The sequence below is a fragment of the Drosophila subpulchrella genome, chromosome 2L, assembly GCF_014743375.2.
Source record: "Drosophila subpulchrella strain 33 F10 #4 breed RU33 chromosome 2L, RU_Dsub_v1.1 Primary Assembly, whole genome shotgun sequence".
Lineage (NCBI taxonomy): Eukaryota > Metazoa > Arthropoda > Insecta > Diptera > Drosophilidae > Drosophila > Drosophila subpulchrella.
The window spans coordinates 22,593,096-22,618,109 of NC_050610.1; the positions used below are offsets into that span (position 1 = coordinate 22,593,096).

The window sequence follows — 25,014 nt, forward strand, 5'->3', positions numbered from 1 at the left end:
TTATGTTCGAACCTTTTAAATTGTATTAACTAATTACAACTAAATTAAATGATTTATGGTAGGATAATTTATTAAAATTTGTTGTCTATACTGAAAAATATTTTAAATTGCTCTTTAAATTAAATGATTTAATCGGAATGGTTCTCCAAATAAATCAAATTACTATAATTAAATTATTTACTTTTTTTTAAACCCCATTCTTTTAAATAATTGTTCTTTTAATTATTAAATATGGTAACATTTATCCTATTTATTATTAAAAATCTACCATTGACCATGTAGACCGCTCTTCATATATAATTCACCCGAGTTTTGTTTGAATTGTGTGTTGTGCCCGCTGCCCAGCGGAATAAAAAGCTGTATCACCATCAAACTTTCCCCCAAGCTTTTTCGTAAGCTCCCGCCGTATGTGGTGCTCTTTACGTAGCCAGTTTATTGTACCCGCAGTTGACGTTAACTTCGAACCGAGCGCGTATCTCCCGTCGCGGTCGGAAAACCATATACCATATACCATATACCATACTTTCGACTAATCCATCTTAATCCGGAAATTAACCCCTCGCAGGGACTCGCTGGCGATCTACACAACCGCGAACAACTGATCGATGAACTGAAGGGTGCCGCCAAACCTCTGATCGAGAGCTGCGATGTCCAGATTGTCGAGCAGATCGAGTCGGCGGTCCAGGAGGCGGTAGTCGCCTGGAACGATACCAGCGATAATCTACAGCAACTACGAACCCGCTACCAAAGAGCCGTCGAGCTGTGGGACAAGTACCGCAACGCCTCTGCCGCCGTCAAGAACTCTATTGACCAGCAAATGGACACGGTCAAGTCCCTGGAGCAGCCCCTGGATGCCCTGCAACATGCCAAGGTGAGTGCCTCCCAGTGCTTCCGTGACCCATCCGGCAAACGGGTCGTATGAGTGATGTGTATCGCGTGGGAGCGACAGTGATGCCAACGACCTGTTTGTCAGGATAGGTGAAATATTGAACAGGAAATGACAATAATTGAACAAACAAAAGGGACACGAAATGGGTCACCACTAGTTTATTCTAAATGCAAAGAAAACAAACCAATAATATGTTTTTAAAATGGTCTAGAACCTTAAATTCTTAGTCATTTTGTGTAGGGGGTATTATAATCATTTCATATAGAACTGTGTCATTATTAAAATATGTACATTTCCGGAAAGGTTTTTTTTTTTTTTTTTAAAGTGCTTTTCAAGATAAGGATATCAAAAGCAAGCTTAGGTTTTTGGCATTGTTGTTTTCCTTTTTCCGAATAAAAACTCATACTATATCATCACTGGTGGGCCAAATCGGGTGGTCTTTTTTATTTTGGCGGCAAAATAGGACAGAATGCGACGCTTTAATTGCCCACTGGAGACGCGGGTGGGCAAGCTAGTAATTACATTGATTTTCTCCGTAGTACGCGCCCTATCAATTTTTTCGGGCGCGTCAATGTAATCGGTTCGTAATAGTTCCGCCATACATACATATGTGAGGTAACCTGTTCCGTTGTGTTTGTGTCATAAATTATGCTTGGGTAAATAAAACAGACATCGTCGTACGATTTGCTTTTCCTTTTGTCAGCATTTACTTAAAAAATTAACGCATACTCGGTTAGTCGGTTTGTGTTTATTGATCATTAGGGTCATTATATTATGGTCCTATACACGATGGTGTAATTATATTTTCGGACAGGCAGGCACAAACCAAACCAACTGTCATTTCACACAGGAGGAGAGTTTATCAACCCGATGTCGGGGGTATAATACGAATATTATGGTATTTTTGTATACATAGCAGCTTTATCAACAGCAGCAGAAAATCAGCGGGAACAGGTCCGCAAATGCCTTGAGCTCCCAAAGAAGATAAATGTAGAAACTTCCATACACACCAAACTCAAAACCATTTCATAATACCCTATGTATGTTAAGATTTTCAATGCCACTTCTCTAAGCGCTTGTTTGCTTATGTTTCGGCGTGATAAAGCATCGGCAAATACTTGCCAGATGATATCATAGGGCGGAAAGGCATTACGAAGCGCCGGCATGACTGCTCCAAATTAGAAAACTTATTCGGCGGCAAGTAGAGTGACCTGTTTTCCCTCTCAAATTGAAATCGAAAGTGCGCCGGGCACTCGCACAGCCCTAATTACCATTTGCCGAGCAGGGAAATGCACTCGACAAACGCAGCACGACAATTGATAAGGGTCTGAAAAGCGAAATGGAACGCCAGCCCGGCCGGCTTGAGCTAAATACTTTCCGTCGTCGAGTTAAATATAAACAAGTGACATTTTGCCAGCCATCCAATATAATTGTGTGTTGGTCATCGGGGTTTTCTTCATTCAGAAAGAACTTTTAGATGGTGAAAGAGGTAGGGAAAAAATTAGAAATAATCATGCCAGTGGAATTTTAAATGAAAGCAATTGATATATGGCTGCTATTGTAAGGGGTTCTAAGGTAATCTGTAGAATCATACCTAAGAAATTAATTTAAGAGTATATTACAACGTTACTTCATAGGGGTTTTTTAAAAGAGAACGAAAAAAACATTATAATTAATGACACAAATGGAATTCTAAGTTAAAACAGTTGGCATTGTAGAAGGTTTAAAGGTGACCAGTAAAAGCATTCTTAAGGAAATGAATTCTGAAAATTAATATAAACACAAAATGACTTCATATGTTAGTCTTGAAATGGAATGACATTTTCGAAGAATTAGGCAATACAATTAAAGACTTCAAAAAGAATAAAACATCATCTATAAGGCAGTATCATATATTCGGAATCTTTTATAATTATACATAGCTAAACTGGTAACTTGTTTTGGCAAGATGTTTCTGCTTAAGGAGAGATACAAGCGTCTCTGTTAATTGAGTGGTAGTGATTATCTAGACCCTGGGCTTCATTAGCTAACTCGCTCTCCATCTCTATATTCCCATTCACACAGGTATGCCAAGACAACCTGACGACCCAGAATGACAGAATCTTGGAACTGCGCGACATTGTGGCCAAGATCGCCGCCGATGTGGGCCTGGATGCCTCGGCCCTGATGCAGGGCGAATTGGATGCACTGGGTCAGAGATTGGCGGAGTGCAAGGATGCCATCACCACGCTGGCCAATGTGGCTGAAACCCAGGACAAGGAGCGCAAGGAGCTCGATAAGGAGGTTACACTGGCCAAGGAATACTTCAACAATGTGCAGCAGGTGAGGAAAAATTAATAAAATTATGAAGCCACCCTGGGGATAACCAGGGGGAACCATCCGTCCTAACCAGCTATCGATTATAGCTTCGTTTAGATGGTTATTTTGCATATGTTAGCTCGGGTTTGGCGTGTGGAAATTCCCACACTAACGAAGCAGCCGGCAAGTGTTATTGTTGTCGTTGTTGTTGTTAATCCAATACGAAGGACATGCTATTTTAAGTGGGTTAAAAGTTGAAAAAGTTTTCGTGTACCCTGGGCTCTGGGCTCTGGGTCCTGGCAACCCACTCACCGTGGTATGGTCCTCATCATTATTGATTGATAAGAGGCGTGAATATGCTTTTTGGCATTACTGGGGGCCTGACGGGCTGTCCAGCGAAAAACTTATAAAATCGTAATTGACACTTGTCCTGCAGGAAGGGCGGTGAATATTTTATGGCCATAAGGATGTATAATTGAGGGCTGTACGCCCTTTGTTTTTAAACTCACTGCCGTTTTATTTACCTCTTCTTGGGGTTTTGTTTTGGAAATATTTAAGGAAGCCTTAATTTTTGTTTTCCTCCTAATAATAATATATTCCAAAGAAGTTTAGGGGTACTTAAAATGAAGATATAGGAATAATAGGTTCCTCAAACAATATCAAGTATATAAATTCTTTGATGAGTAAACTAGACTTTGATAATTATTTATGTATAGTCTGTGACTAAAATCAAAACCACCATAAAACTAACGGAAGCCTGTTTGATTTACGATCATAAAAACGGTTCGGGGTGTTTACGATCAATTTCATTGATAAGGCCCATTAAAATGTCTTCAATAACTTACCTTACCAAATTGGGTATTTATTGGTGAGGTTTGCCAGCCACCTTGCCCCACTGTGGGCTCATTTGCATGGCACATGCCAACCAGTTTGGTTCGCCTTCCTCCCCCACTCCCAATCCCAAACCAAACCAAAACCCAACTTCTCCTCCACCCTCTACTCCCGCCTCCTCATCGACGCCTCAGACAATTGAAGTTGGCCACTGGGAGCGCGTGTCGTTGGCATGAGGTCATTGCCAGTTGGCGGAAAGAGTTGCAATCTGCCACACGCCGATTGCCATTGTTGTGGAAGCCATGGAGTGGACAGACAGACGGACGAAGTCAACAAATGGTAACCGGAGACATCCGAACAGCCATATTAGGGTCAGGCCAATTAGCGATGCAAAAAGAATAAACAACAAACTGACCAGTGGTAAACATATATTAATTTTGATTTCTTCTCTTCGCAGGACCTTTCCCGAGAGGCACCGCAAAATCCCAAAGAAAGCGAGGAGCAGTTGGCCGCCCTGCGAGCCCATCTCCAAACACTGGCCAGAACGGAAGAGCAACTGCGTCAGCTGAAGGAGCGCCATCAGAACAACGAGGTGACACCTTCGGTGGCCGGAGCAGTTGATGATGATGGCGTCCTGGAGGTTCTGGCCCTGTGGCAGAAGATATTCCAGGACACCTTCCAGGAATACCATCGCCTGTCCACGCGACTCGCCCGCAGCCAGAACAGTTCGGAGGCCCTGCGATTGTGGAGGCAATACCTCCAGCACGTCCAGTCCTTCCTCTCCTGCGCCATTCCCGAGGACTACAGCAGTTTGAGGGAACAGCAGCAGTTGTGCGCCATCCATCAGAACCTGCTCATCTCGCAGCAGAGTGTGCTCTCGGAAACGCCACTGGAATCGGAGCTATCGGAACAGTACAAGGCCCTGACCAATCTGCACAATGAAACTCTCTCGAGGATCATGCAGCGAAATGGTGAGCTGGAGCGGCGTGTGAGTGGCTGGAATGCCTATCGCCAGCAGCTGGCTGCTCTTTTGGATTGGCTGCGCCAACGGGAGGCAGAGCGTAATGCCCTCCAGTTGCGATACATTCACCTGAAGCGAGTGCCACATCTGAAGCACCGCCTGGATGCGATGATTCAACAGCTGGATCAAGGGGAACAGCAGAGCAAAGCCTTGCAGGAGCAGCAGCAGGAGCTGGCCCGGCATTGTGATGATGCCCTGGCCACCGCCATGCGAATGGAGCAGGCCAGCATTGGCCAGAGGATTAATAACCTCCGTGCCGCCCTCAAGACTTGGCAAGGATTCCTGCAGCGCGTCACCCAGTTATCAGACACTTACGAACAGCGAGTCCACCAGTTGCAGCAGGAATTCGAAGCAGCTCAAAAGCTCCTGGATGCCAATCCAAGTGAATCCCTGCCCACTCAGCCCGCTGCCATTGAACAACTTTTGGGAGCCCTGCGAGCACAGAGAGTGCAACTGGGTGCCCAAGTTCCCGCCCTGGAGAGTCTCACGGTGACCCAGGAGGAGCTCAAGGAGTGCATCAGTCCGCACGACATGAAGACCATTCGCCAAAGGAACTGGTTGCTCTGGCAGCAGCATGCCGATCTGGATTACCAGCTGGCCAACCTTATCAACTCGATCGAGGAACGTCTATCCCTGCTGTCCAACTACCAAATCCGCTACGATCGCATCTCCCAGTGGCTACAGCGTTTGGAGCAGCGTGTGGAAAAGGATGCAGATGTCACTGCCATGACCAATCCCGAACAAGCAGCCAAGCAGCTGGAGCAGCAAATCAATTCCGAGCTGCAGCTGAGGGACAAGGAAAGGGAGTGGCTACTGTCCACCAGCAGGGAACTGCTCACCCTCTACTCCGAGCCAGAAGTTCGATCCCAGGTGCAACAGCAGAGCGATTCCCTCATCGACCGCTGGCAGCGTCTCAAGTACCTGTGCAAGCAAAAGGCCACCAAGATTGGTGAGCTCAAGATGACCCTTCTCCGCCTGGAGGAGCGAATCGCCCTGATCCGTGCCTGGCTCTTCGAAGTGGAATCCCAACTGGACAAGCCGCTGAACTTCGAGAGCTACACCCCGAATGTGATCGAGGCCAAGCTGAAGGAGCACGAGCAGATCCAACGCTCCATTGAGCACCACAGCAGCAATGTGGGTGAGGTTCTGAATCTCGTAGAGATGCTCCTCAACGATGCCGACAGCTGGCGAACGCAGGTGAACACCTCCGGACTGGCTGCCTCCGCCCAAAATCTGGAGCAGCGCTGGAAGAATGTGTGCAGTCAGTCGGCGGAGCGAAAGGCCCGCATCCTGACCATTTGGAATCTACTCCAGCAACTCATCAAACTCACGGCCGAGCATAAGAATTGGCTAGGCAAACAGGAAAGTCAAATAGCCGGCTATGAAAGGGATCAAAAGTCCCATAGCAAGCATAAGCTAGAGGAACGGCAGAAGGAACTCCGTGCCAAGCTGGAGGAGCTGGAGAGCCAGTCGGTCAATCTGCGCCAGCTGGAGCAGATCTATGCCAAGCTGACCATGAGTGCTGGCGTCGAGCCGGAGAACATCCAGAAGCTAACGCTGCCCACCAAGGTGATGGTGAGCATGTGGCGCCAGTTGACGCCACGCTGTCATGCCCTGCTGGATGCCATCGACAAGGATGCGAAGCTTATGCGGGAGTTCAACAATGCCCAACTGGAGGCCACCAACTCTCTGAATGCCATACAAAAAGCCCTGGAACAATTGCCCAGTGTGGAGGATCAGCAGACCTCCAAGGCAGAGCCAAAGGCGGTGCTCCAGCGATTGGAGAGCCTGGAGAAGAAGTTGCAGGATGCCCAGCAACATGTCCAGCAGGCGGATAACCTGGCCCAGGAGGCCAAGACCAGGACCAAGCAGCAACCACAATTGAAAACATTGCTGGAACTGGTATCCGCCTATACCACCCTTTGGCAAACTGTCCAGACCCGCATTGTGACCCTCAAGACCAGTTGGGTGACCCGGGCAGCTCAGGCAGCCGCCGCCGCTGTCCCAGTTAACGAAGCCGCCAACGCCGCCGTCCAGGTCAACACATTGTCCCAGAGGAAACTTCGCCAGGCCCAGCAGATGCAAAGGGAAACCTCCATCACCGCCAAGGATGCCTACATCATGGAACTGCAAACGGCCATCACAGAGTGCCAGAACAATCTGGACGAACTGCAGCGCACGGTAGTGGACAAGACCCGCAAGCCGGGACCACAGAAGATCGCCAAGCTGCTGGGCAATGCCCAATCCTCCACGGAGCTGGTCAAACATCTCAGCCAGCTGCTGCTCACCGAGTGCCAGGCGGACAACCAGGCTGCCCAGGTGGAAACCGTGGCAGAGCTCACGTTGCGCTTCGATACACTGCAGTCGCAGTGGAAGGCGCGACAGCAGCACGATCAAAATGCAAGGTAGGATGAGCTAAATATTAGTAATAACTTTGTTGGGATATGTTTTATTAAGGTCTTGCTAAACCAAGGGCACCTTATTTATCGGTTTTTTAAGTCAGTTTAACATTTTATGAGTTAACTTCAAGGTTTTTCTAATTATTTAAAAGCTACTCCGGTCTTTTCAATGATTTAAATATTTTAGCAGTCCGTTCAATGATTGTTTTGAATTAAATAAGAATTAAAACTGTGAAATTAAATTCATTGTCATGGAGTCAAAGTGGCATATTTAAGAATTTTCCTTTCAACTTGTGTCTCAAATGCTCCTATATCAATTACTAAAAGACGAACGGCATCCTGTATAATGGATCATATTATAATAGATGACTTGTGTTCGAATACACTCAATTAAAAGATATTTTTTAAATGGATTTTACCCCTTTTAGTTTGGCAAGCCCAATAATATAAATTCGGTTCACCGATTATAATTTTTCCGTTGGTGTTTGGGTCTGTTTACTAACTAACAAATTGTTTTATTGCTTTCCATCTCGCTGTTGCCTACTTTTCTCTATGTCAAAACACGCACACGCATAATCACACCCAAAACAAAAACTTACCCATGCTTAACTCGAACCTGCGCATTCATGATGATATACACCAGGTGCCACCTACCTGCATCCTACAAGTACAACTGCATACAGTAAGTGTATCTACCTGTTGGTGGGCTGTACTCCCAACCTCCTGCTGTCTAAACCGATCCTGTGTTCTGTGTGGGGTTTTCCACTAGACAAAAGCTGGCAGTGAGTAACAAATGACTGCCAGACTCCAGGGTGGAGGACAGCAAGAGGTTGGGATCTATATGCCTATATGCCTAGAATGCCTTAAGTCGGATCAATGGACTTTGGCAAGGCAAGCTTAAGCTAACAAATAATAGATTATCTTTACCATATCTTGTATATGTTCCTTTTATCATAATAGATTACTAATTTATTAACCATTCTCCAACCATTCTAGCGAGGTCGGCCGGCTAACGTGTCCGCTCTGCACACAGCGAAACTGGCAGCAGATCGACAACGACCTGTGGCGTTTGGAGCAGTGGCTGCAGTTCGCCGAGAGCACCCAGAAGGCCCAGTCAGCTCCGCCCTCGAACATCGAGCTGCTGGAGGATGTCACCCAGGATCATCGCGAGTTCCTACTGGATCTGGAGAGTCACAAGTCAATCATATCGTCCCTGAATGTGGTCGGTGACCATTTGGCCACACACACCCTGGACACTGAAAAAGCCAGGCAACTGCGATCTCGTCTGGAGGCGGATAATGAACGCTGGAACAATGTGTGCATCAATGCCACCAAATGGCAGGGTCTTCTCCAGACCGCCCTGATGGGCAACAGTGAGTTCCACCAGACCATCGATGAGCTGGTGAACTGGCTGCAGAGCACGGAGCAGAACATCAAGGCTTCCGAGCCCGTCGATCTCACCGAGGAGCGCTCCGTGCTGGAGGCCAAGTTCAAGAAGTTCAAGGATCTGCGAGCCGAACTGGAAAGATGCGAACCCCGAGTGGTGAGCCTGCAGGATGCCGCCGATCAGCTTCTGCGCTCCGTTGAGGGCTCCGAGGAGCAGTCCCAACACACCTACGAGAGGTAAGGTGTCCAGTGGGCCAGTTCCGAGGGCGGAACGAAACGATTCGTGGGTGCCGCTTCAGCGTAGAGCAGAAATAAGGGATTCTACAAGGGGGAAAGGGTATTTAAGTTAGTTGGGCGGAAAATCAATTCTGTATTGACGTAGATTTAGTTAATATAATGGATTTATTTGGTTAGTTTTGAAAATCTTTTTGTAGTGTATGTTAATATTTTATTTGGAATCCGTAGATATTTTTTACCAATTCATTGAAATATCCAAAATTTTGTAGACACCTTTTAGTATTAGTTTTCTACCATTCACCTATGTGCTATTCTCCCATTTAAATTATAAATTATTTTGGCCTTTATTGCTTGCCTTTTTAACATTTGAAATATCCCCCACATTTTGCACATTCCCCAAAATACTTTCGGAAACTTTTCTCCCAAAAATTATATTCCTCTTTCCTCCAAAATTATACTAAAACTATCCGTAAGGATAGATAAACCCTTTGGAACTTCCCCGAAACTAAACTATCTAGACCCCCACTCTTGGGTTTTATCTCGTAGATCGTATTTCAGCTTTACCTTCTCAACTATACAAAATCAATCATATGTTTTTGCCTCTACACATATTTTGTGTTGCCGTTTTTGTTGCGTATATTATTTTGTGTTGTATTTTTTGGTACTCAAAATTCTTTCGTCCGCCCATTCTAACCCTTCATCCAAACTTAACCGCCAAGAGCCTATGCAAATGTTTTAAATGTTCCAGAACCCTTTCCAGATTGACCGATCTCCGACTGCGTCTCCAATCCCTGCGTCGTCTATCCGGAATCTATATCGTAAAACTGGGCGCCGTCCTGGGTTACGAAGGCGATAATCTTGGCGTGCCTTTGCACATGTTGTCGAGTGAGGTGAGTTCAAATCTTTCTAATTATTCAATACCCTGGTTTCCTGTTTAAACAAAAAAAAACGGATTTGTCCTAAAAAATATTTGATTTTATTTGTTGATTTGTGAGCGCACCAGAAGTAAGTGAAACCAATTGGCAGTCGAACGAGAAAATATTTAAAAAACTTGATCCCCCTTATTATTTCTATTATTTATAATTTATTTATCTTTTCTTTTTCTTTATGGCAAAAATCTAGCTTTTGGATAATACTACATTATCAACCTCTTCTATGCAGGCCGCCGCACCAAACACAGAAAATGCAAAGTAAATATCTATAGAAATTGATTTTAAGTTCTTGTTACACACATGCATCGTAGTTTGATATATACTTTTGTTATAAGCAACTTGTGCACTTTATGGTTGTGGTAAATGAAAAGCACTTGTAGTTTTTCCCTCAGTAAATGCATGATCTTGTAGTTATATCATTGCTATATGCTACATGAACTAATAGATCTATTTTTCGAACCCCCAGCAACACCGATGGCGATGCTGTCGATGGCGATGTCATCAATACCACGGTTCTGGCGCGCGGTGCACGATTCCTAGGCCGCGTTGCACGTGCCTCGCTGCCCATTCAGGCGCTCATGCTGCTGCTTTTAGGTGTGGCCACTCTGGTGCCCCACGGTGAGGACTACACCTGCATGTTCTCCAACACCTTTGCGCGCAGCCTGGAGCCCATGTTGTCGTACCCCCACGGACCACCGCCCACGTAAAGCTGTCGAGTTGCAATTGGATTAGTGCAATGAAACCATGAACAAGAACAAAAAACCCAAACCCCCTGAACCCTAACCATAGAACTGTTTAAATCAGTCCCCAAAAGATATGAAAATATGCCTTTTGTAAGCTAAATTCCTGTAAGAAAATTCAAAAAAAAAAATATTTGCATTGAGTAATGAAATGGAAGAGTTGTAAATTTGTGTAGTTTATCACATTTTGTAATTGTATGTAATTTTGTAGAGATTCAATAGCTAGAGGCATTAATAAAACAACCAATTTGTATATAACCCACTGAACAGACTCGACAAGCCGAACACATGAAACACATGAAAGAAAAAGAATGAACTAACTATTCAAGCTAACGACAAGTAACGAAAAAAAACTTTTGTAAAACGATATATACATTATACATATATATTTGCACAGCAAACAATTTATATATTCATATATAATCCCAAGATATATGATCCCAAGAAATCTATAGAGAACCCAAACATTTTGTATATAAAAATAACTAAGCTAAAACGAAAATCAAAATACGCACACGAAAATTTTACTCATCACCGCACGTTTTCCTTTAAGAGAGATCGATGGCAGCACGTAGTTGTGATTGGAGGTCGTGCAGATTTCGTGGAACATTTCTGCAGAAACCAAGCCCAAGTCCTTGCTGCCATCGATGGGCTAGAGAAGTCGACGAATCCCAAGACAAATCATGACCCACATAGACCAATCGCCTGGAGAACTACTTGGTGGCCCATGTATCTTGTTCGCTGCTCGCCTTTCTCCCAAATTCAAGGCGATGCGGTGGATAAGATGCATTGGCTACCTTTTAGACTCTGGCCCCTAAAGTCCCCTTGCCAAAGGATAATTCTACCCAAGGCCAAGCTCTCTCCCACGGCCAAAGGGTTAGAAAGGAGAACCTGCAGTGCGCCAGCCACAGGACACTGTGTTCACCTCTGATCCTTAAACTCCAACCCGGCAACAGGGGGCTAGACATTTCAAAGCATTCCTGATACTCATTTCCAAATTACCCATAGACATTGAACATCCTAGCCTGCTCTCACCCAAAAAAAAAATGGAAAACGTGCGTGCCACGAGCATTGAACAAAACGAAGCAAGTGTCCTATGCCGGTGCTAAACCAACCAACAAATTTTCTATGTAAAGAAAAAATGTAAAATGCGTATACAAAAAATGAAATTAAATTCATAAAACAAAAGATTAACTCTTTAAAAAAAAAATCGTAAAATTGCAATTTGCAAATAGACAAGTGACGTAAGTCCATCCAGTAATAAATTACCTATTTTGTTGTTAATATTTTTTGATAAACCTAATTCTATTTGCCTTATACTTACCCAACTTGTTTATTACAACTATTTTTTATTATTTAAAGCTTGAGCAATTATTGAGAAAATACATACATTTATTTATTAGACCTATACGATTTATTACGTATTAAATTAAGTATGATTTAAATGTTAAATTTGTGTACTTTGCTGCTTCTATCTGGTTATAAAATAATGAGCCGTTATCAAGTTAATATAATTTATGTAGCATTTTAAGATTTCCTTTCTTGTGAACAACTGTACCTTTATATGCATTATGATTATTAAACAAAAAAAATAAAAATAAAAATACGGCGTTTTTTTTGGGGAATAAAGTTTTAAAGGAGATAAAGATAAACAGATGACAACTATTACAAATGAAGTTGATAAACCGTATCGTGGGGTTCAGATGATGATGATGATCAATGGGGGTATGACAAAGTGCCGAGACCGGTGTGTCTTCCAGCCTTTGGTGGCTAGTAGTTGTCAACTATATGACCCACCAAAAAATCCCATCACTTGCAGGCATGCGATTTGCACTGACCCTTCTCAAGACAGCTCTGGTGAAAATCTTTGAGATAAGGGTTATTCGGATAATCGATAGATGATAGCCCCTGACACGCCGTACATCCTGTTCTACGGCATGACGAGCATTTGTGGGAGGGCTACAATTGCCACTCACTCGCAAAAACCAGTGGAGGTTCCACATTTTTGAGAAAAAATATGATATAAGGTTGGAAAAAATGTAAGGTTTCAAGCGCAAATATGATCGCAAACAAGAAAACATTTAAATGAGTAATTAAATCTATTTTTTAATTGGCCATTATTTTCTACCTTGATCAAATATTTTCAATAAAAACTTGCAATTTTCACTTTTTTTTTCTCAAATTATTAAAAAAAAACTGTTTTTTATTTGGTATTTTTGGTATTAGCAAAAAAAAAAGACGAAAACATGTTGAGCAACATGCTGCGTAACGTAACAATGCTGCGAAACAAAAAATGTTGAGCTACATGGTGACGTCATAACGTAATGCAACACGCAACGTAAGCGTATCAAACATTGCTTTTTCAAATGCTCTTTATACAATCAATAATTTTAGTTATAAATACTAAAAATATTAAAATGAAGTTTGTATATGTATGTTATAAAAATATGAATTTTCATTTAAGCCAAAATTACAAGGTTTGATTTATAATTGACATTGTTCTAATTTGTTATTAAACTGTCTTTTTTACCAATCCAAACAGTTAAAACAGTTCATACAGGGCAGGGTATTTATCAATTGATTTCAATTCACGTTCAATTACCGCTGTAAGTCGGTTCAGTTCAGTTAGTTTCCGTCTGCCCTATAGATAGGTTGTGCCATGTGCCCAATCTGCTGTACGTTGCTGTTTATAGCAGGGTTTTTGGCCCTGGTCTACGTATTCCTCACCTGGAACTTCGACTATTGGAGGAAGCGGGGCATCCAGACAGCCAACTCATGGCCATTTGTGGGCAGTTTTCCTAGCATTTTCACCAAGAAGCGGAACATTGCCTACGACATCGATGAAATCTACCAGTATGTGCGATGAGTATAAGTGTTTTCGATTATACATTTTGTGTAACTCGTAGGCAGTACAAAGATACGGACAAAATAGTGGGTGTGTTTACCACACGAAGTCCCCAGCTGCTGGTTATGTGTCCGGAATATATAAACAAGATTTACGCCGGCGATTTCCGTAGCTTCCATGACAATGAAAGGGGGAATTCTGTAAGTGGAAACAGATTAGTGTAGAGGACTGTAGAGAACTCTATTGATGTTTCACAATAGGTGGACAAAAATGTGGACAAGATTCTGGGTAACAATCCATTTGTCCTAAAAGGTGATGAATGGAAAGAGAGGAGGGCGGAAATCACACCTGGATTATCGCCCAATCGAGTAAGGTTAAGACTAGGTTAAGTCTAGTTTAAATGGATTGTATTTTATCTGATTAAATACCCCACTTTCTAGGTCAAGGCCGTCTATCCAGTGTCACAGAGTGTGTGCAAAAAGTTTGTGGACTATATAAGGCGGCAGCAAAAGATGGCCTCCTCTCAGGGATTGGATGCAATGGAACTGTCCCTTTGCTTCACCACCGAAGTGGTTTCCGATAGTGTCCTGGGGATATCCGCACAGAGTTTCACGGACAACCCAACTCCTTTAGTGGGAATGATCCAGCGAGTGTTCAACTCATCCTTTGGGTTTATCCTGTACAGCGTTTTGGTCAACTTGTGGCCACCGATTCGCAGGTTCTACAGCGTTCCCTTTTTCACCAAGGAAGCAGAGGACTTTTTCTTCGACATCATGAGGCGGTGTATTAAGTTGAGGCAGGAAAAACCGGAACAGCAGCGAGATGATTTCCTCAACTATATGCTGCACCTGCAGGAGAAGAAGGGTCTGGATGCGGCGGAACTCACTGCCCATACGATGACATTTCTCACTGATGGATTTGAGACCACAGCTCTGGTTCTATCACATACCCTATTAATGCTGGGTCGTAACCCCGAGGCGCAGCAAAAGGTTCGGGAGGAGATAGGCAGTGGGGATCTGACCTTCGAGCAGTTGACCGAACTGCCCTATCTAGAAGCCTGCATTCATGGTAAGATATTACTAATTAAATTGTATCTTATAGATAACTACATGTTACTTTTTTTAGAATCTTTGCGTTTGTTTTCACCACAAGTAGCTTCACGAAAACTGGTAACTGAACCCTACGACTTTGTGAACAAGAATGGGGTTACTCTAAGAGTGAATCCCGGAGATGTGATCATTATTCCAGTGAAAGCACTGCACCACGATCCACAGTATTATGAGAATCCACAGGCATTTAAGCCAGAGCGATTCCTTGAGATTAACGGTGGCGTGAAAAAGTACCGGGATCAGGGGGTATATCTTCCGTTTGGCAATGGACCGCGTATATGTCCAGGTTGGTAACACTATACCCATATAAAAAAGAAGCTGATAAAAGTATAACACCCATCTTTCCCCTTTAGGCATTCGATTTGCACTGACCCAACTTAAGGCAGCTTTGGTGGAAATCGTACGAAACTTCGATATCCATGTTAATCCCAAGACTCGTTCGGATGATCAGATAGATGATACCTTCTTTATGGCCACTTTGAAAGGCGGCATTTGGTTAGACTTTAAAGAGCGATAATTAAAAACTGCACAGAATGAAGTTCCGTATTTGTTCTAACTAACATTGCTGATAATTTAATACTTCAACAAAAAAATCAACAAAATTTCCATTAAGAACCTTTATTGATACTACTTGGGTGCTTTATAAATCGAAAATATAATAATTTTCCAGGGTGAACCTGCTTCAACTATTCAAATGATTAAAAAAGCTTGACCAATTTCCCACGAGTGGGTGATAAAGATACTAGGTCCTTCAAATTTCACAACATTTCATGAAATTACATTATCTGCTCTATCGCCGCAACTTATTAAGCTGATAAGTTGCTATATTGTATTAGCTTTGTATCTTGATGGTACGTAGAAAGCTTGTACTCGCCAAGCATCTTCATAAATAAATGTTTATATGACGATTTATATTTGAAAACATGTTGTTATCAGCGAAACCATATTGTTTAAAAACATATTTATCGCCATTAGTTTGTGACCTAAAAATATACATTTGTAGGCCCTTGATCTTGATAACGGAATCAAGTCTTATCGCAGAGTCAGAACCAGTGCTATTTATAAAAATCATAAATATAAATGTGGTGGTCTGGGCAATTTGATCAATTTGTTTACTGGGTGAATCCATCTGGTTCCCATTGGCCATCCACTTGACTGATATCAAGTTCAATTTAAACGACTGAGGTTGCCCAATTGAGTCTCAGTTTGATTCCATCCGCGTTCGCGAGCGGTTGTGCCATGTGTCCCATTTCGACGGCTCTGTTCATAATAGCGGCCTTTCTGGCCTTGATCTATATCTTTCTGACCTGGAACTTTAACTACTGGAAGAAGCGTGGCATACCATCTGCGAAGTCATGGCCTTTTGTGGGCAGCTTTCCCAGCATTTTCACGCAGAAGCGCAACGTGGTCTACGACATCGATGAGATCTACGAGTAAGTAAATATTAGATAGTAAACCTAATTAACTTTTTACTGATTGCATTTTTTTCAGGCAGTACAAAAACACTGATAGCATCGTGGGGGTGTTCCAGACTAGAATGCCACAGCTCTTGATCACAAGTCCGGAATATGCGCACCAGATTTTGGTTAATGACTTCCGAAGTTTCCATGATAATGAGATGTCTAAGTTTGTAAGTGGTGATAATAAATGTAGCATCTTAAAAGCATAAGTTATATAATTTTCCCAACAGACCAGCAAAAAGGCAGACAAAATCCTGGCCAACAATCCATTCATTTTGACGGGTGAGTCCTGGAAGGAAAGACGTGCGGAGGTTACACCCGGACTTTCGGCCAATCGGGTAAGGATAGGTTATTTCTTATTAGTATAGTCACTTATTGCTGCGTCTACCCCCAAGGTCAAAGCTTCCTACCCGGTCTCCCAACGCGTTTGCAAAAAGTTTGCCGAGTATCTGAAAAAGCAACAAAAGATGGCCCCCTCGGATGGTCTGAATGCCAAGGAAGTGTGTTTGCACTATACCACCGAAGTGGTTTCCGATTGTGTCCTGGGTATTTCCGCTCAGAGTTTCACGGATAATCCCACACCCCTGGTGGGAATGATCAAGCGGGTCTTTGAGCAGTCCTTTGGATTCATATTGTACACAGTGGTGGCCAATCTCTGGCCACCAATTCGGAACTTCTACAGCGTCAGCCTTTTCGCCAAGGATGTTGAGGAGTTCTTCTACGACATCATGAGGAAGTGCATCCAAATGAGGCGGGAGAATCCAGAACAACAGCGAGACGACTTCCTCAACTACATGCTGCAGTTGCAGGAGAAGAAGGGCTTGGACGCTGTGGAGTTGACCTCACACACCATGACTTTCCTTACGGACGGATTTGAGACCACTGCTCAGGTTCTAACCCATGCACTTCTCCTACTGGGTCGCAATCCTGAGGAGCAGAGGAAGTTGAGGGAGGAAGTCGGCACTGCCGAGCTGTCCTTTGAACAGCTAAGCGAACTGCCCTTCCTCGAGGCATGCATTCATGGTGAGTTAGGACTTCAGATTTAATAACCTATAAACTTACTAAGGAGGATATTTTAAATTCCAGAAACTCTACGACTTTTCTCTCCTCTAATGGCTGCTCGCAAGGTGGTAACTGAGCCCTACGAGTTTGTAAACAAAAATGGAGTGAGCGTTAAGGTTTATCCCGGCGATGTGGTCATCATTCCAGTTAACGCCCTCCACTACGATCCCCAGTACTACGAAGATCCGCAGTCCTTTAAGCCCCAGCGATTCCTGGAGGTCAATGGTGGAGCCAAGAAGTACAGGGATCAGGGTGTCTACTTAGGTTTTGGCGATGGACCGCGTATTTGTCCAGGTAAGCTAGGGTAACCTAGCCTAAAAGAAAATGGTATCCATAAAAAACATTGTTTTATTACAGGCATGCGTTTTGCACTCACCCAACTTAAGGCCGCCCTGGTGGAAATCGTGCGGAACTTTGACATCAAGATTAACCCCAAAACCCGCAAGGATAATCAGTTTGATGATACCTACTTCATGGCTGCTTTGAAGGGGGGCGTTTGGCTGGACTTTGTGGATCGCAATTAGACCATACCATACCTCATATCTGCTTTCATATTATACAGATGCCACAAATTATTATTAAATATAGTTTGTACAGCTGCAATCATTTTATATTTTTCAACACTTTTAATACTTTAATTTTGTAACCAGATAAAGACCACACTTTCAGTCCCGACTTAGTGCCAGTTGGACTAGGGGCAGCACCTTAATGGAGGACAAATCAGCCAGAATGGCTTCGATGCTGTCCAGGGAGGCCACCTGCATGATGCTCTCCTTTCTAAAACTCAGAATGATGATGGCGAACAGGGGGAGGATCTCCAAGCTATCGAAGCCAAGGATCTGGAAAGGGAAGATAGGGGATATATACCAAGACTTGTCAAAGATTGCAGAGGTTTACTTACCAGATCCCAGAGAACCAAAAGTTGGTCGGGAGGTAAGTGACCAGAGAAGGCACGCATTAGCCATTTGAAGACGACTCTAAGCCTGTAGGGATATATTAGATATATGAGGTTAGCTATCTAGAGGTTCCCCCAAACCCAACTCACGGCTGAATCTGAAGTTCCCTAAAATGAGACCACAACTGCGGTTCGTAGGTCTGCAGAAGCTTCTCGAACAGCAGACACAGACTGACAATCCCCTGCGGATGCGTATTGATCGTGGTCAGGCGATGGCAGTAGCGGATGTAGAAGGCCCGGAAGGTATAGTACAGGTTCACCGGCGAGTCGTACAGATAGCAGAAGGGGGCGGCGAACATGCAGATGCCGTGGAAGGGCACCACGCCCGAGGGCGGACCCTCGTACGTCTTGCCCTTCACCGGAAACGCCTCGTACTCCACGCAGCCGCCGATATCCGTGTCCCTCGAAAAGCAGAGCAGCACCTGGTAGAGCACGTCCTCGAACACAAAGTACTGGTCGTCGTTGGAGGCCGTCAGCTGGATGTCCTTGAAGACCAGCTTGTCCACAATGTGATCAGTGGTCCAGACAGCATTGCGCAGCTTCTGCCAGTAGTCAATGTCCTATTTGAGAATATACCTCTATATCTGTATCAGTCAGAAGGATAGTTGTTTATACTACATAGTCGTGCAACTTGCTATCCAGGACGGAGGCCCAAAGTGCCCCTCTATAAGGAGCCGGGGTGCAACCCTTCTTCAGGAACTGCTGGCACATGGGTGCATGCCTTCCTTCCAGAATCCTCTGACACTGAACCGTGAGATCGGGCACTCCCAAATAGCTATCACTTCGCAGGAGATCCGCATAATGCGCACGCAGTTCAAACAAATTCTTCACGGGTAAAGCTATATGAGAAAACTCCCACTGGGGGATTTGGCTGTTAAGAAAAATAATATATTTTAATTTATCATTGCTAAAGGTCTAAACCAAAACCCACTCTGTATTTTCGGTGGTTTTGGCGGGTCCTTTCAGCGAGAGTAGCACCTCCAGAAGGTCCTTTGGTGCATAAACTGGTCTATAATTAGCCAGATCTGGGAATTTCGAGGTAAAAAGATGTTAGATTCTAAATAAGCGAAGTAACACACCCATATTATAGTTGCTCAGTTCGTTCCACTTGGCCATGAAGTCCTCTCGATCGGCACTGATCCTCGGTTGACCATGCAGTGGAACCTTTAGCTCCGTGCACATGGCATTCAAACTCTTTCTAACCCTTCGATCCCAAAGAACACCGGCCCTTTTCAAATAGCCCAATGGGTCACTAACGGTGGGTTTCTAAGAGAAAAATGGAAAGAGTATAATGGGAAAAGAAAGGAAAGTTTAAAAACTAATACAATCCATAAAGTTAAGGAGCTTGTTGAATGCTCCATATTTTTGCCACTCTGAGATGTCTTGGATTGAACAAACATTTTATAACTCTTATTTTATTGTAAATATAAGACATTGAAAAACAAAACTTGAACTAGTTTTTGGTAAAACAAAGATCGATGGAATGATGGGAATAGAAAAGAACACCTTACAAAGAAGTTTTGTTGGTTGAAAGAAGGTTAAGTTACTTTAAGGACTTTCATATTAAAATACTTTGGTTCGTTTTCTCGTCCGTATGTTAAAATAAGAATTGATTTTAAACCTGGTAAACTTATACAAATTTTAAGATTAAAATGAACTTCTAAAATGCGGAAGTGAAAAAGATCCTTAGTTTAGTATAGAAACCGTTTTTCGAGAAAAATAACTTGCTTATCTAAAGAATCTTAGAATGATCGGAATAGAAAGGATATTTAAGATCTTTTCAAATTATACAGATTATTAAGATAATAATATGATAAAGAACTCTGTTTGGTAGGGAAGCCATTTTCGTGAACCATTTTTAACTGATTTACTTATTCTAAGAGGTTATACCCACCGCTGCCTGTTTGTTGGCAAGGGCTTTGTCATCGGGCTTGGCCAACCGACTCCTGACCAAATTGTAGACTATGTTCCGGATCTCCGTCTCCAAGCCGGCGCTCTTGATGGCATCCTCCAGGGTGTTGCGCATGTCGTGGGTGTCCACGGTGGGGTTGCAGACCAACTTCTGCAGCTCCTTGTAGATGGGCTCGTAGCTCTTGGTGTTCTTGATGGCCGCGATGACCTTGGCGGTCATGTGATGGATGCTGGCATCCTGCAGCTCCTCCATGGCGATCCTCCGTCGACCGTTCTGTGTAGCTCTCCACTGCTAACTAACTACCAACTTACTATTCACAGCGTTTCTGATTAGCCCCAACTTGGGCGCTCCCAGCACAGTCGTTTGACTTTTTATCGATCAAACTCCGTCGCCTGTTTTGATTTGGAGTCTGTCGTCGCTTCTTGGCGACGGAATGCAAACACTTGTTTGCCGTCTAGTTTCACGTTAGTTTCGTTTAGTTTAGCTTAGTTTCGTTTCATTCGCCGCCCCTCGCAACCGACGAAATTCCATTATGTTTCGTTTCAAATGAAAAGCCAAAGGCGCGTGAAATTGCTTTCCATATACTTTTATTTTCATGCACACCAAGCACACCCAGCACATACACAACATTTTCTTTTTCTTGGCATCTGTCACCTGGCCAAACGAGTTGTTGACATGGCTGCCGTAGGTGCTCCTCCTGTTGATTGCAAAGGTGGGCCCAACTCACCCCAGAATTAGTGTGTGTGCCGAAGGTATTTCACTTGAAAATTAAGACTGGGCACAAAAATAAGTTTTTGGAATGGTTCACTGGCAGAAATAGAAAGAAACAGGGTCAAAGCCTGATGTGCCAATCATTGTTGAGCTCATAAATAGTACTTTTGTAGTATTTAGAATCATTTCTTTAAGTTATCTGTTTATTTATAATTAAAATATAGTAATACATTATATTATTTCTAATTGTGAGATGTCAATCTTCGGTAAACACTTTTTAAATATTTTGTCTATTATTTCGAATCATATTTTCCTATTTATTGTTTTGATACTGATCCTTTTTAACTCAGAAACTACCCTTAGAATGTTCCTCGCTAATAGCTTAAGCTTCCTTATTTGTTTCAAGGAGCTTATCTATCATATCATCGTTTATGAAAGTGCGACCTTTCAGTTGGCGATTGAGTTTGTTTAGGTTATACCCCAAGGCATATGGCGGCATAATATTGGTGTCCAGAAAATACCTGCCCCTGGCCCTGAAATCAATGAAATGTTACCATTACTTTTTGAAAAACTTGTTTATAACACTTACTCCGAATTGGCTTCGAAGCCCATAACCTCGAAATCCTTCGAGGGAACGCAGGAGCCTGTGGCGAAGCTCTTGAAGTTGGGACAGTAGAAGCCATAGAATCCGGAAGGATTTAAAATAGATTCCGCGTAATAGTCCGCGGCTCGGTTGTGATAGCAATAATGGGTCTCCACTAAAAGAGCATGATGTAATATTACATAGTATATTATTATGTACGACTTACTCAGATTGATGGGTCCACAGTTGGGCTGCGAAACGCCCATGTTCAAGTAAAAGTCAACGTGGCCCACTGCCTCCAGAAGACCGAGCATCATAACATCCGTGTGCAGCACGTCCACGAATTTGGCATCCGTGGGATCCAGTTTTTGGGCCTTATCCTTGACCAGGTAAAGAGGTTTGGCAGGATCAAGGGCCGTGATGTGTTCCAGCTTGTGTTGCGGAATGAAGTTACCAACAAATCCTGCCACATGGGCTCCCAAACCCAAACCGATCAAATGCAGATCCTTAATTGCTACCAATTTGTTTACAAGAAGTATTTGCAGAAATTGGGCAATACAGCGACCTACATATTTGGCATTGTTAACTGCCTCCGAGTAGCAGGGTTCATTGGCCAGTTTGTGATAGTCCAAGGATATCACATTAATGTCTAGCTTATTAAATCGAGGACGCAGCTGGATGTTGGGAGTATAATTGCGGTGCCCGTTAAAGCCATGGATTATCACCTTGAGTGGTTTTAGGGGTACAAACTGATCTATTGGAAGGTTAAATTGTGAGAGTTCCATTCCCTCCGGTTTGGCTTTTCTGTGGGTTTACGTGCATAAAATATATGAACTTGTAGGATACCCTGCTCTTCCCTCTTACGTGTAAAGCCAAAAGGTAATGTTGGCATTGGGACAAAATTCGTCACTTAGGGCAAAACAATTCGGTTCCTCATCTTCAAAGCCAGCGACCAGCATAAGACTTAAAAAACCTGATAAAAGCATTCAGAATATGACTATTTAAAATTTAAAGTTTAAGGACTTGATTACTATACTTATCAAAAAGAGAAAATTCCACAGTTTGATCATCATTTCCCGATTTGTGTCAAAGCACTACTAATTTTAGTTTTTACTTTAAACGCTACAGGGGTCGTAAACTATTTTAATCAATTTTGTTTCGTTCAGCCGGAAAAGAAACCGGAAAGCTTTTATAATTGCATAGCTGGTGCACCTCAGCGCCCAATGTGGGGCGTTTAAATACATTAGGTATTTTGTAAAGTAATTGAAACTATAAATACAAACTTAAGTTTTGATACATTTTTACATTTGGAAAGCAACGTTGAAAAACTCTAAGAAATGGCTAAAATGAGAGTCCTTGTTTTAAGCCCCAAAAACTCGGTTTTTTTCCTGTCATTTTGCAAAAAACGCTCAGAATGAGGAGTGTCATACCTCGTTGAGCTCGTATTTTAATTCCCAATCGATTGGCATTCAAACCTGGAAATTTTTAATTTTTTCCATTTTTCGCAAAAATAGGTGAGTAACCCCTTACGAAAAACACGAAAATTGGTCTGAAAATGAATTTCCCGAAAAGTGGTGGGGATTGTTAGTTAAAGATGTTAGCTGCTCAAAACTGTCGGTCCTTTAGCTGTACGCCTCGATTACACTAATCTACGATTGAAAAACTGCTAAAAAAGGGAGCATTTTTGGATATCATTTGAATTCCCTTTTCGGCCTTAAAAAACGGAGTGTTTATCCTGCCATAATGCAAAAAACGCTCCGAATGAAGAGTGTCATACCTCGTTGAGCTCGTATTTTAATTCCCAATCGATTGGCATTCAAACATGGAAATTTTTAATTTTTGCCATTTTTCGCAAAAATAGGTGATGTAACCCCTTTAAAAAAATGAGAAAATTGGTGAAAAAATGAATTTCCCGAAAAGTGGTGGGGATTGTTAGTGCAAGATGTAAGCTGCTCAAAACTGTCGGTCCTTTAGCTGTACGCCTCGATTTGGCTAATCTACGATTGAAAAACTTTCAAAAACCTGGACTTTTTTAATTTTTTGCCATTTTTTGCAAAAATAGGTGATGTAACCCCTTAAGCAAAATACGAAAATTGGTCAGAACATTAATTTCCCGAAAAATGGTGGGGATTGTTAGTTAAAGATGTTAGCTGCTCAAAACTGTCGGTCTCTTAGCTGTTCGCCTCGATTTGGCTAATCTACGATTGAAACACTTTCAAAAACCTGGACTTTTTTAATTTTTGCCATTTTTCGCAAAAATAGGTGATGTAACCCCTTATGAAAAATACGAAAATTGGTCAGAACATTAATTTCCCGAAAAGTGGTGGGGATTGTTAGTTAAAGATGTTAGCTGCTCAAAACTATCGGTCTCTTAGCTGTTCGCCTCGATTTGGCAAAACTACGATTGAAAAACAGAAAATAAAAATGAAATTTGAAATCTGGAGAAAACTTTATAACCCGAAAAATTCGTTTTAAAGATCATAGTCAAAGTCTCGGCCCTGTGGGATTGACTTCGCTCCTGGCCAGTGCGATTTGCAGTGGTAATTACGTCGTAAATCTAGCCTTAAATTTCATGCCACCAGACTGTCAGCATCAGAATTAGAACTTATGCCACGAGTGTGGTCAACACTCGTGCTATTTATACAAGGGAAGCACACACATTTTGGGCAATGAGTATTATGCAAAAACAATCGGGCTAGTCGCCTCTCTCTAGAGCAACACAAAAACCCCTCCCCATTATAACTATGTGCCTTTGTGCATGGGACATTCCAAAAGTGTTTCACGTTTTGTCATAAATAATAAAACTCAAATGACCATCAAAGCCGCTACTGCCAGCCTTTGCCAAAAAATGCCGCCGGAAGGTTACCCACTCACACAGAAGTATCCGAATCCGAAAACCGAACCCATGCCCAAGAACCCATACCCACCCACGCCTCCAAGTGGCCTGTCCATCTTGCTTGATGTCCATTTGCCAGCCCCTGAATGCCTGTTTGTTTGTTTTAAAGCAAAAATATAAAACCAAATCAACATTTTTGGGTGGATAGTGCAGGCGGATGAGGAGCAAGATGGGCTGGTTAACCGCAGCTACTGGGTAGCCAAAGTCAGCAGGCCGCAAAGAGCCTGTGGAATCGGCTGTGGACCAGCAGCCAGCGGCCAGCCCACCACACTCATATGATCATATGGACAAAAATTGCTATAAAGTACTAAAAATACAATTACCGTGAGAAAATCGCGCTGATTTTGTGACTGATTGTGAAGACGTTTATAGTCGATTTTTAGTGACTGACTGAGTGACCGACGGACCAGGCCACAAATACATTTCAAAACGATATGGATGCGAGGGTGTACCTATAACCGTACAGTGTAAATGTATCTGTACGGTGTATCTGTATCTGCTGCTCTTTGCATAATTGTGGCGTGCGCTGTGCGCTCGTTTTTCCGGCTGCCAGAGCCAAAAGATGATGGAGATGACGTCGCCGTTCTGCCGCCGACCTTAAGGCATCAGTATTACCATCCCCCAACCAATAACCCATCAACCAACAGGCAGTGCACCTGTAACACTTTGATCTGATTTAGATCAGCGTCTGGCCAGAATCAGTCTCCGCATCCGCCTCCGTCTCCACCTCCAACAGTTCGCATTCCAA

At 43.0% G+C, this 25,014-nt stretch overlaps 5 protein-coding genes across 19 annotated transcripts in view; 3 read left to right on the top strand and 2 right to left on the bottom strand.

Moving 5' to 3' along the window:
* The window catches only part of LOC119548883 (nesprin-1), a 109,502-nt gene extending 97,186 nt beyond the window's left edge, over positions 1–12,316 (top strand). For 8 of the 13 annotated variants that reach the window (XM_037856526.1, XM_037856515.1, XM_037856520.1 and 5 more), the window contains 8 exons: positions 566–871; positions 2,954–3,211; positions 4,476–7,444; positions 8,082–8,120; positions 8,435–9,061; positions 9,810–9,951; positions 10,184–10,251; positions 10,460–12,316. In XM_037856526.1, coding sequence (XP_037712454.1) covers positions 566–871; positions 2,954–3,211; positions 4,476–7,444; positions 8,082–8,120; positions 8,435–9,061; positions 9,810–9,951; positions 10,184–10,251; positions 10,460–10,700 — 4,650 coding nt within the window. In that variant the 3' untranslated portion in view covers positions 10,701–12,316. The remainder of the gene's footprint in view (positions 1–565; positions 872–2,953; positions 3,212–4,475; positions 7,445–8,081; positions 8,121–8,434; positions 9,062–9,809; positions 9,952–10,183; positions 10,252–10,459) is intronic. The other 5 variants (XM_037856518.1, XM_037856516.1, XM_037856517.1 and 2 more) reach the window with 5 other exon arrangements.
* A 1,053-nt stretch (positions 12,317–13,369) lies between these two features.
* On the top strand, positions 13,370–15,240 carry LOC119546037 (probable cytochrome P450 28d2). 2 transcript variants are annotated; one of them, XM_037852057.1, is made up of 6 exons: positions 13,370–13,586; positions 13,640–13,778; positions 13,839–13,946; positions 14,019–14,646; positions 14,704–14,973; positions 15,041–15,240. In XM_037852057.1, exons 1-6 carry the CDS (start codon positions 13,393–13,395, stop codon positions 15,202–15,204), a joined length of 1,503 nt encoding a protein of 500 aa, XP_037707985.1. In that variant the 5' UTR covers positions 13,370–13,392; the 3' UTR covers positions 15,205–15,240. The 2 variants fall into 2 exon arrangements, with proteins under 2 accessions (XP_037707985.1, XP_037707986.1); XM_037852058.1 differs by lacking the exons at positions 13,640–13,778; positions 13,839–13,946 and having other exon boundaries at positions 13,470–13,586.
* Positions 15,241–15,904: 664 nt separating this feature from the next.
* LOC119546036 (probable cytochrome P450 28d1) lies at positions 15,905–17,813 on the top strand. Its single transcript, XM_037852056.1, has 6 exons — positions 15,905–16,120; positions 16,179–16,317; positions 16,378–16,485; positions 16,543–17,170; positions 17,234–17,503; positions 17,567–17,813. The coding sequence occupies exons 1-6, from the start codon at positions 15,927–15,929 to the stop codon at positions 17,731–17,733; spliced, it is 1,506 nt and encodes a 501-aa protein (XP_037707984.1). The 5' UTR covers positions 15,905–15,926; the 3' UTR covers positions 17,734–17,813.
* Positions 17,804–20,538, bottom strand: LOC119546034 (TBC1 domain family member 19). Of its 2 annotated transcripts, none has more exons than XM_037852052.1 (7): positions 20,059–20,538; positions 19,244–19,430; positions 19,096–19,189; positions 18,783–19,035; positions 18,255–18,724; positions 18,111–18,192; positions 17,804–18,048 (listed from the first exon to the last, which is right to left on the bottom strand). In XM_037852052.1, exons 1-7 carry the CDS (start codon positions 20,326–20,328, stop codon positions 17,875–17,877), a joined length of 1,530 nt encoding a protein of 509 aa, XP_037707980.1. In that variant the 5' UTR covers positions 20,329–20,538; the 3' UTR covers positions 17,804–17,874. The 2 variants fall into 2 exon arrangements, with proteins under 2 accessions (XP_037707980.1, XP_037707981.1); XM_037852053.1 differs by lacking the exon at positions 20,059–20,538 and adding an exon at positions 19,490–19,628.
* Positions 20,539–20,962: 424 nt separating this feature from the next.
* On the bottom strand, positions 20,963–22,506 carry LOC119546038 (inactive pancreatic lipase-related protein 1). Its single transcript, XM_037852059.1, has 5 exons — positions 22,407–22,506; positions 22,235–22,343; positions 21,597–22,174; positions 21,377–21,545; positions 20,963–21,320 (listed from the first exon to the last, which is right to left on the bottom strand). The coding sequence occupies exons 1-5, from the start codon at positions 22,441–22,443 to the stop codon at positions 21,170–21,172; spliced, it is 1,044 nt and encodes a 347-aa protein (XP_037707987.1). The 5' UTR covers positions 22,444–22,506; the 3' UTR covers positions 20,963–21,169.
* Positions 22,507–25,014: the final 2,508 nt, after the last annotated feature.